At 40.4% G+C, this 11,613-nt stretch overlaps 1 protein-coding gene across 1 annotated transcript in view; it reads left to right on the top strand.

The window, feature by feature from the left end:
* The window catches only part of SAMD12 (sterile alpha motif domain containing 12), a 375,957-nt gene that overhangs the window by 211,606 nt on the left and 152,738 nt on the right, over positions 1-11,613 (top strand). The window contains exon 4 of the mRNA XM_029923415.1: positions 4,959-5,099. Coding sequence (XP_029779275.1) covers positions 4,959-5,099 — 141 coding nt within the window. The remainder of the gene's footprint in view (positions 1-4,958; positions 5,100-11,613) is intronic.

The following is an 11,613-nucleotide window of genomic DNA, read 5'->3' as shown; positions in this document are numbered from 1 at the left end:
CATTCTCAGTATTCAGTAGTCTCTCAAGTTTTGCATCCCTCTCTCTCCCCAACTCTCCTTCCCTCTTCCCCTCCCCCTGGTTCTCCATTAGGTTTCTCCTGTTTTCCTGTTAGACTTATGAGTGCAAACATATGGTATCTGTCCTCCTCTGCCTGACTTATTTGGCTTAGCATGACACTCGAGGTCCATCCACTTTCCTGCAAATGGCCATATTTCATTCTTTCTCATTGCCATGTAGTACTCCATTGTGTATATATACCACATCTTCTTGATCCACTTATCAGGTGATGGACATTTAGGCTCTTTCCATGTTTTGGCTATTGTTGACAGTGCTGCTATGAACATTGGGGTACATGTGCTCCTATGCATCAGCACTTCTGTATCCCTTGGATAAATCCCTAGCAGTGCTATTGCTGGGTCATAAGGGAGTTCCATGAATAGTTTTTTGAGGAACCTCCACACTGTTTTCCAGAGTGGCTGCACAGACCCTGTGTTTTCACCTGCCTTCTATTGGGCCTCTTTTCTTATTTTTCTCTTGTCTGCTCTGCCCTAGTGACGCTAGCCTTTCTGCTGTTCCTATGATTGCTTTGACACTTCTATATGTTCCAGTGTCACCTCCTGAGGGAGGCCTTGCCCCACCACCCAAACTAAAAGCCCCATCCTTCCAGTAGGGGTTCCTGCCTGTCAGTTCATTTGTAAATTGTCTGCCTCTCACACTTAATGGTCAGCTCTGTGAAGACAGAAGATATGGCTCCTCTCCATAGCCTCAGCACCCAGAATAGTATGAGGCTATAGAGTGGTGCTCAATAAATGCTTAATAAAGGAAAGAAATAAAAACTTAGCATATGATCAGTGTGAAGGACTTTAAGCTTCTTCCAACTCTAAGAACCTAGTAGCCTGGGTTATTGAAATACCATTTATAATCGGTTTGGAGTATCATGAAATGTAGTTGGTGTTCCTCTTTTGAGACTGAATTGATTTTTCTTGATTCTTCCCCTTGTAGACAACTAACTGCAGAGCAAGGTGCCCAAGACACTCTCAGGAGAAAAGGCAGGGATTATAAAAGCTATACCAGTCTGTCTCTATTCTCTGTCTGCAATAGTGGTCTCCCTTTTCATCCCTGTGGTTGTGGGACTTAAAAAAAAAAATCTTTGCTTTATCCAGTGGTCTTGGTCTGACTAATGCTTACTCACTCCTGAAGTCCTAGGTTAAATGTTCTTTACTCCTGACAGTTTCCTGGTACCCAGACTAAGTTAGGTCACCCAGTTCTGTGATCTCCTATTTGTTCTTTCTTAGGACTTCTCACATCCTGTAAACATCTGGGTGCCATTCTCAAGGCACCAAGATTGACCCTGTCTGTCCTGTTCATTATACTCAAAGTGCATAACAAAGTGATGGGGGCATAGCAGGTGCTCAGTAAGTGTTGAATTAACAATTGGATGTTAATAATAAACAACAAAAAGTGACAACACACGTTGTAAAAAAAAAAATGTGATTGATGATTGACTACTTATCACTTTCCTGACACCAATATCAGAAGCAGACCCACTCCTATTTGGACACTATTTTGTAGTCACTATTTCATGCTCAGCAGGAGGTGGTGGGGCAGGAAGTTAATGGGACATTTCCTGCTGGAAATGATCAAATTATGGGGAGAGTTTTTTCAGAACCATGGACCTTCCATCCAAGGAAGACAGTGAATCAGATTTTGTTCATAACATCCTCAGCATGCAGATCATGATCTTTTTTAGGAGTCATTTTATCAGGAAATTCTTCTGTACAATTTCCACATAATCTTCCTTCTTGTGGCCTAAGCCTTTTGTTTTCTTCCCAAGGAAGATAAAACACAACCAAAGGTATAGTAGAGAGAATTGGGAAGAGCGTTGTGTTTTAAATGTTTTTCCACTTCTCAATTTTCCTTCCTATAAGATGGAAATAATAACATCTACTTTCTCAGGATTTGGATAAAACCGTTTGAATGGCTGAGAATTTAACATGTGACATGCTGATAGGCACAACTGTTTGCACCACAAAGTCGACGATGCACAGATTTTTATAGCTAATGGAATTTTGTAACTTGCGTTTTCAGAGCTGAAGCTGTTAACCCAGCCAAGTAGGAGATCACACTCTGACAGGGGTTATTTTTGCCACACTTTGACCAGCCAGGTGCATTACTGGGAAGGCTGAGGCCTGCGGTTCTCAGGGGGCCACCACACACGGAAGCAGAGCCATGCACACCGAAACAAAACCCTCTCTCTGACTGACTGCACGTGCTCTAGTGACAGACCAGCCGACTTGTGTGGCCGAGCCCCCATGTGTCTTATCATTGCCTCAGCAGAGCTGGTTTCCCGATGTCACAGCTTGTGAAGCCACAGCCCAGTTACCTGCTGTAAGGACCAGAAAGGAGGATGGGTGAGGATGTGCTGTTGAGAGGGATTGAGATCATCTGAACGTCAGGGATTTTTTTATACAGTATTTGTAAGTTGAGAACATGTATAAAGAGTTGGACATCTTATGTGGAAGCAGATTATCCACATAAAGGCTACCCAATCCCAGTCCGTATTTTTCTAATGGAACTTCAGGACCAGGATCTGACAGTGAGTAGAGCATCTGAGGGCAGGGCTGTCCTGGAAGCCTGGGACTTGGGCTCACCACCCTCTTCACTCTCTACCTTTCAGTATGTCACTACAGAAATTAGGAAAGAGAATCTGAATCCATTGGTTGAATTCTTAAAAATATTAAATATTTCAATCCAAGACCAGTTGCTGCTCTAACAAGTGACCACAAACTTCGTGGTATAAAGCCACAAAAGTTTACTGTGTTCCAGTTGCAGAGCTCAGAAATCCAAAATGAGTCTTATGGAAAAATCAAGGTTTTGGTAGAGATGCTTCCTCATGGAAAATATGAGAGAGAATTCTTATCCTTGTCTTTTACAGCTTCTAGAAGCATGAATTCCTTAACTTGTGGCCACCCCACTCTGACTTCTGCTTTCATTGTCACATCTCTGTCTATGGCTCTCCTGTCTCTTTCACTTATGAATACCTGTGTGATTAGATAGGACTCACCTGGATAATGCCAGATAATCTCCCACCTTAAGACCCTTTACATAATCATACCTACAAAGTCCCTTTTGTCTCATAAGGTAACAAATTTACAGGTCCTGGAGATGAGGACACGGACATCTTGGGAGGGGAGAACATTATTCTGTCTATCACAGAAGACAACCAGAACTACTTGAGTCTGTGTATGTTCCTTCTTTCCTTTGTCATGGCCACCACGATCTGCCTGGTGTTACCAAGCCTCAGCTATGGCCACCTAGGATTCCTTTCCCCTTACCTCTCCTTCCGCTTCCAGATGTAGATTTTACTGAAGCTTCAGACCACCACAGCTCACTGCACTCACTTTCTTGCCAGGCACTGGTCCAAAGCCAAGTCTGTCTTGGTGTAGTTCTTACTATGCTTATCAAGTATTTCTCTCCCTCCACCGCCTTCCTGGCACGTGACAGAAGTCATGTGTGAACCCTGTGTGGATGGGAAAACTCATGTGATTAGTTCCAGCCAGTGATTTGTAAATGACCTCTAGGCTGAGCATTTTGTTGATGCTACGAGACCTTTTAATATCTTCTCTTTTCCCTTCCCTACAATAATCAGCAGTGTTCAAAGTGGATGGACATGCATTTGATGTGTACACTAAGCAGGAAATAAACCTTATTGTAGTCACTGATATTTGGGGATCATTTGTTAGTGTAACATGTTACCTAACTTATCCCACCTGATGCATTTAGCAAGGGCTAGAGGGAGGTAAAAAGAGGAAATGAAATAGATTGTTCCTACCTGATTCTTCCCATCTGTCTACCTCTATTGTCCCAGGCCACATACGATTCCCTGTTTCTCTGATGAAAAAGTCCATGAATCCTACCTTGTGGCTTTGGGTTTCTATTCTGAGGAAGTAGAGAATTTATTTTCTGAAGTGCATATGACAATACACCCAAAGATAGACCATTGATCGCATGTGGTTGACTCTACACCAGTTGAAATGAGAAAGATCTGCAGGTATGATGACGGAGTGCTGGGGGGAGAGTCCAGGTGGTGCCACATCATTTAACAGTGATCATTCTCTTTATTTCTTGTGCTAAGTTCTCACAACACAAGTGTGCTTATTTCAGGGTAAGCACAGAGTGGGACAGAATTGGAGAATTTGATAGAAAGAATAGAAGGAACGGAGTCATGCAGACCTCCTGGGGACTGAGGGGTTGAAAGGAAGCCAGACCAGGCTGCCCAGGGCCCCGGGCATCTGCACACTGCAGGCACTCGTACCCGGGGCTCCTGGTTTTGCAGTCTTTAGATGCCCTGACTCACCCTGCTTCCCTCACCCATGGCACTGCTGCAGCCCTTGCCTTGGGCCAGCGATTGGGATTAAGCTTTAGCTCCCACCAGCTGGCGATGGAACTCTGGCCCAGCACAAGGGGTGCAATGCCTGCAGGAGAATGCCTGCAGACTAAAACTGGAACTTTCAAAGCATGTTTCACAGAAACATTATTGTAACCTGGGTGAAACATTGGTGGAGTTCATAACCACATACATAGCGTCTAGGGCATCCGCTGGGCTCCTGGGGCCAGCCTCATGACCCATCACCCAACAAAGTGCGTTGTTTCTATGGAAACGTACAACCTGTGTCCAAAATACCCAGGTTAAAATTTTGCTATTTTATTTAACTCAGTGGGTTTTCAGTTGAGGATTGCCAAAATTAGATAAAAATTGGAGTTCTTTTTTTTAATTTGTGCATTTTCTTTATCTAGATGATTAGTTCTTCTTGTCAGTAAGAATAATTGAGGACTCTCTCTTCTAAATCTGTTTAGAAGGAAACTACCCTTCTGTCAGGGTTAGCCAAAATGAAGATGGAAATCCTTTCTGGCCACTGTTCATTTGCTTTTTCTTTTATTTCTTGAAACCCTGCAGGGCGAGCCCTGCTGAGACTCACTGACAAAAAGCTCGAGCGGATGGGGATTGCCCCGGAAAACCTCCGGCAGCACATCTTACAACAGGTGCTCCAGCTGAAGGTGCGAGAAGAAGTCAGAAACCTACAGTTACTCACACAAGGTACCCTGCTGCTGCCTGGTGGGTGGATGTAAGGGGAGGATGGGAGGAAAGAAACCATTCCCGTCATGACAGAGGGGAGCGAGAGAAACTATTCTTGTGTTTTTGCAGAATTGCTTTTATTTAAAGAAAAAGGTATATAGATGTAAAAGCCTCTTCTCTCCTAAAACTTCTCTTTTTAATAGGTCACTGGGGGAAGGATACACAAACAAATAATGGATGAGCAAATGGAAGTATCTCATGACCTAGTTTCAAGGACATCAAATATAGCTGTATAGTTTGTGCAGTGCACAACCTAGAGATATGGATACAATTGCACCCCCTAGAGTTGTACAGTGCAGCCCGATCGCTCTTAGTCTGACTACCAGTTCTGAGGGGACCTTGGAATTTGCATGATTCCATAGTTCATACAATCATGATACAAGTGGGACTTTGATTGTGTTTCATTTTACTTTGTTTTTCACTAACAAATGGGAGGAAAACATTTTAAAGGTATGTGTCTGTGTATATATACATGTATGAACATGTACATTCTTTAGAGGTTTTTCGAGAATGCTATTTAGCATCCTGAAAGTAAAATCACTTTAAAAAAATCTTAACATTTATTCATTTTTGAGAGGGAGACACAGAATCCAAAGCAGGCCTCAGGCTCTGAGCTGTCAGCACAGAGCCCAACACAGGGCTCAAACTCACGACCTGTGAGATCATGACCTGAGCCGAAGTTGGACCCTTTACCGAATAAGCCACCCAGGTGCCCCAATAGAATCACTTTTTAAAAATAGACTGTAGAGAATTTAAGGCTAGAATATTATGACCATGTAATTGTAAATAAGAATTCTTAATAAAGTCGATATATTGGGAACACTAGAAAGGCCTATGACAGGAAGTGACAGAATAAAGCTAGAATTTGAAGAAAGCTGTATGTAACTTGTGTGTCTCCATAAGATTTGGTGGCTATCAACCTCCACTGGCTATTAAACTTTATTTTAATACCTGTTATACACCATTTTAAGTGAAAGGATGATAAAATGTGTATTTTTGAGAGCCTGGGGTATTTTTCAATCTGTAAAATAGTGTAAGTGCATGCATACTGATATTGGAGAAATCTGGGTCAGCCGAGTTTCGTGTCATTGCATTTAGATTATAACCAGTAATAGACCATTTGCCTGGAGAAGGTGACGTCCTGCCTAAAGATGGCCTCTCTACAGGATGAATACGGACTCAGAGTGATAGGAAAACAGCAGGTTTATTTGATATGCATTATTTGCCCTTGTTTCCAGAGGCAGCCCCTGGTAAAGTTATACGTACACGTACACCGAGTGATTTAAATCTGAATCTGGCGTCCTGATAATACTTTTTGGTTTCTTTGAAAAAGTAAATAGAGATTCAAAGATTTATTTCCATCCCCAGTGCTATTTATAAAACTGAAAAGTTATGAACAACCTAGAGCTTCAGCAATATGGAAAGAAACAAGTCTGCTGAAACTCATAGGATACAATACAATGCCTTCATTAAAATTAGATCTTTATAGAATATATGACAACATAGGGAATACTTAAGAAGTAATAGGAAGTGGGGGGAAGACCATGTAAAAATTGCATATTTACAGTAGGAGCCAAATTTCTTAGAACATATTTTTATGCGTACACAGAAAAAGGGATGCCAATGAATGTGCCAGTCATTCTGATAATGCTTCTCTGTGGGTGGAGGGATGGTGGGTGATTTTAATTGTTTTTTTTTCTGTTTTCCAAGTTTTCTAGTTTAAATCTGTGTTATGGTTATAATCTGAAAACAAATGCACATTTTTTAAGCTTCAATCACATGCATCATTCTGCCAGGTTCTGTTTAGTGTCTGGGGTTTCCTCTGCTCTTTCGCTTCCCTCCTGTGATGATATATAGAAAGTGAGACCTGAACACCTCTCATGTGCCTTAGACTCTTTTTTTTTTCCTCTGCCACTGTCAGCCTGCAGTGTGTTTTCTTTGCAAAATCATTTTCTACAGCTCTCATTGCCCTAGATGCATAATATATAAGATTTTTCCTGAGATAGTACTCAAGTCTATTAAGCTAAATATATGTTTGTGTTCTGGGAAGGTAATGCGAAGTTCAGCCTTTTCAATTCAGTTCTTGTCACTTTCTTTAGCTTTGAATAGCTGTGCCTTTTGCATTCTCTCATTCCACTCCTTTTAGGAGAGATCACGTTCTCTAGCTCTTGGATATTTTGTCTGCACTCATATTAACTTTTTTATTGCTTGTCCTTTACATGTTAATGTTCAGACTCATTTCACACCAAGCAGACCTTAGAAAATATATGGCCTTACTGAAGTGATGGTTTGGTTTTGAAAGAACGTGAAACCAAAAAATTGACCAGTTGTTTTTATCACTGATAATAGAAGCCCTAAAGACAGCTGGAGTAGGCTTAAAGTATTTTGGGTCTAGACTGGGTATAATGAAAATTGGAACACTATTCCACCCAAGCTTACTGCCTGGTATAACATATATATTGTATGGAAATTCGCCATAGGAGTGATATATGATTCAGTACTTGATTCTTCATCTCTGCAAATATTAATCAGTAGAAATAATATGCTGCATAAGTTCAAAGATTATAGAATGCTACTTAGCTTTTGGAGATCCCTGAACGTGTTTCTAAAGGAAATAATAGATAATTAAGCCTACTTTCCCAACTTTTTGATGGCTGTTTTAAAATTGGCCCAAGCAATTACTTCTATCCCAGTTGGTCAGGAGCCACGTAACCGTTTTAGGACTAAGACGGTCTCAAAAGGACTGTGAAGGCTCCGGCTCGTTACTACGGGTCATCCGAACACAGGGAATATGAAATTTCTACCCTCCTTTTTTCTCACTCTTCTCTTTCTGGACACTGACCCAAAGACAAAAACTAAAAATATAAACTCTAAGGTATTTTTAAAATGTGCATGGGATTCATAGTAAATATATCAGTTTATAGGCACTATCATTGAGTTGTGACAAAAAATTTTTAAACAGCTTATCAGCTAGGGTTAGGGGTTAGGGTTACCTGAAATACTGGCTTCTGATTTTCCTTCTTTTGTCCACAGTGGCCCTGTAACTATCTGACATTTATAAGAAACATAACCAATGTTTGACCCTGCTTTTTTTTTCTTTTCAAACTTCAATAGTAAATATTCTGCTACTATGTATTAAATACTGCATGCTTTGCCCAAGCTAAGATGAAACCACATCATGAATCAATAAGCATTTTGCATTTTCCTTCATTATCTACTGAAAGTCATGCCTACTGCACCTCTAAACATTTAATTAAATCCAATTATACAGCAAACACTCCCAAAAGAAACTTACATTGTATTGCAGTTTCACTTAACAGTATATAAAATGCTGTGTTGTGACAGGTATCAACTATCCATTAGATACTGAATCCATTTTTCTTAAGTACTACTAACTGCTTGCTTTTCTTGAAGCTAGATCATTCTGAAAATTTCCTGTTAGACCTATGAGTGCAAACATATGGTATCTGTCCTTCTCTGCCTGACTTATTTCGCTTAGCATGACACCCTCAAGGTCCATCCACTTTTCTAGGCAACTGACAGGATGGGAAAAGATAGTTGCAAATGACATATCAGATAAAGGACTAGTATCTAAAATATACAAGGAACTCACCAAACTTCACACCCACAAAACAAATAACCCAGTGAAGAAATGGGCAGAAGACATGAACAGACACTTCTCCAAAGAAGACCTCCAGATGGCCTACAGGCACATGAAATGATGCTCAACATCACTCATCATCAAGGTAATACAAATCAAAACCACACTGAGATACCACTTCACACCAGTCAGAGTGGCTAAAATGAAAAAATCAAGAGACGATAGATGCTGGCGAGGGTGTGGAGAGACGGGCACCCTCCTACACTGTTGGTAGTAATGTAAACTGGTGCAGCCGCTCTGGAAAACAGTGTGAAGGTTTCTCAAAAACTATCCATAGAACTCCCCTATGACCCAGCAATAGCACTGCTAGGGATTTACCCAAGAGATACAGAAATGCTGATGCATAGGAGCACATGTACCCCAATGTTCATGGCAGCAATGTCAACAATAGCCAAAACATGGAAGGAGCCTAAATGTCCATCACCTGATGAGTGGATCAAGAAGATGTGGTATAAATACACATTGGAGTACTACATGGCAATGAGAAAGAATGAAATATGGCCCTGCTTTAAATGTTGGTCCCCTGGATCCCATTGAGGTGGTTTCTTCCTCCATACAGACTTTTAGTCTTCTGTGTCCCATCCGTGGAGTGTCCAGGATGTCAGTCTGGTGGGTGTATGAGTTTGGTCATTCCTGAAGAAAACTCACCTGTGTCAGGCTATCTCTAGTGGTCTCTTGGGAAATGCAGTATTGGGCTGGAAACACCACTGTTCTCTTCTGCTTGATTCATGAGAGATGGGAGACAGGTTCCTTATGTAATACACAGCAGTGTGCATAGTATCACATTAATTCATAACCAAGCATATGAGGGGCATCTCAGCTTTTTAATAATGGACAATGTTTGTGGGAAGAGAAACACCCCAGGGATACTGAAAGCTGACTGTTTCTCATATGGCTAATGAGTTTAAATTTTAGTGTATACAAATCACTGCACTAATTGTCACGTCAACTCCTGACGGTACTGTTGTTAGCCCCAACTTACACATGGGGAAATGGAGGATGAAGAATTTATGTTACAGACAAAGTCAGACAACTAGTTAAAAAAAAAAAAAGCACAATACAGGTCTGGCTCAACAGTACTTTTATCCATTACATTTCAGTACCTCTTATCTGTCAAATGGGGATAAGAACTCCTATTTCATGGTGGTGCTGTGATGATAAATGAAACTACATGTGGAAACCATATAGTTCATGGTATAGTCTATGAAAATGGGTTGGCAGACCTTTTTTTCTTCCTGAAAAGAGCTACATATAAACATTTTACTCTTTAAGGGATATACAGTATCTGATGCAACTACTACACCATGTGAAAACAACTAGAGATAATCTTAAATGAGCATAGCAGTATACCAATAAAACTTTATTTTTAGAAACACAGTTGGTGGGCCATAGATTGTGGATTCCTGCTCTTCTGGGTCAAAAATGTAAACTTTTAACATCAGTATCAAGACTATGTTTTATTCTTAGTGTCTTCCCTTTTGACTCTTAAATACTTCCCTCAATCTCAGGAACACTTTTCAATGTCTTCCGTGGCTACAAATACATGGATAGTGTAAAAATGTAAACAAAATGATGAGGGTTGAGTAACTTTGGGCAGTAGAAACCAGTTTCCAAACTGGAGGATAAAGCAGATGAAGACAGTAAATTGTGTCACCATCTTCAAATGCCTTTATTAATTAGTACCTACAAAGTTAAAAAAAAAAAAAAGAGAGAGACCATGATTGTTTATGAGGACCACTTAGAGCTCATTAAACATTAGTGTTTCCCAAAGGACTTTTTCCACATTGCCCAAATATATGTGTTAAATTTTAGTTAAAAATTGCATGACCAGAGGGCTTTCCTAGAGCTTCATCTTTTGGAATGACACAAATTAGAAACACTACTTTCTAATCCAAGAAGACTTTTCAGAACCATGTGTACAGATTGGGTATTTTAGTCCAGTCACCCCCACGGTGATTCTTCAGCAACTGAAGTAGGCCATCTGATCTGAAATAGGCCATCTGGTCCACCACGTTGCTTAAAGAAGGAAGTCTTTGTAGAACATAGCAATAGACTCTTTGAGGAAAATTTTTCAATCTCATTTTACAGTGTTGGGCTCCAAGACCCAAAGAGGATTAGAGAATAGTTTGTGGTTACACAGCTGGTTAGTGGCATAACTGAAACTAGATCCCTGTTCTCCTAATTCCCAGACCAGTATCCTTTTTTTCCTTACTGTTCTTAATTAAAGTATAATTTACATACAGTAAATGTCACCACTTTTAGTATGCAGCTCTGCAGCTTTTGACAACTGCATGTGTATAACCTCCACCACAGTCATGATGTAAAATAAAAGTTCTCATTACCCCCAGCCTCCAGCAACCAGTGCCTTGTTTTCTGCCTTTTCCAGAAGGTCATAAATGGAATCCTAGAGTCTGACTTCTTTCACACACGATAATACACTGAGACTTATCAAAGCCCTGGGGTGCATCCATTCATTCATTTTAATTGCTTAGTATTCCATTGGATGGATAGCCACAGTTGGATATACCACATTCTCCAGTTGAGGGACATCTGGGTTGTTTCCAGTTTTGTAAATACTAATAATACTATTAGAAGCATTCATGTACAGGTTTTTGTGTAAACATGAGTTTTCATTTCATTGGATAAGTATCTAGAAAGCCCAATGCTGGGTCATATTATAATTATATGACTAATTTCATAAGAAACTGCCAGGCCAGTATTCTTAAGGTAATAAAAGAAGAAAAATAGTCTTAGAGACTGGCTTTAATACATACAACAATATTACAAGCTTTCTGAAAATCACTGCATCTGTGT

This window comes from Suricata suricatta, chromosome 15 (assembly GCF_006229205.1).
Source record: "Suricata suricatta isolate VVHF042 chromosome 15, meerkat_22Aug2017_6uvM2_HiC, whole genome shotgun sequence".
NCBI lineage: Eukaryota > Metazoa > Chordata > Mammalia > Carnivora > Herpestidae > Suricata > Suricata suricatta.
Note: the sequence above shows the minus strand (reverse complement) of the source record. Positions and strands in the feature narration are given on the sequence as shown.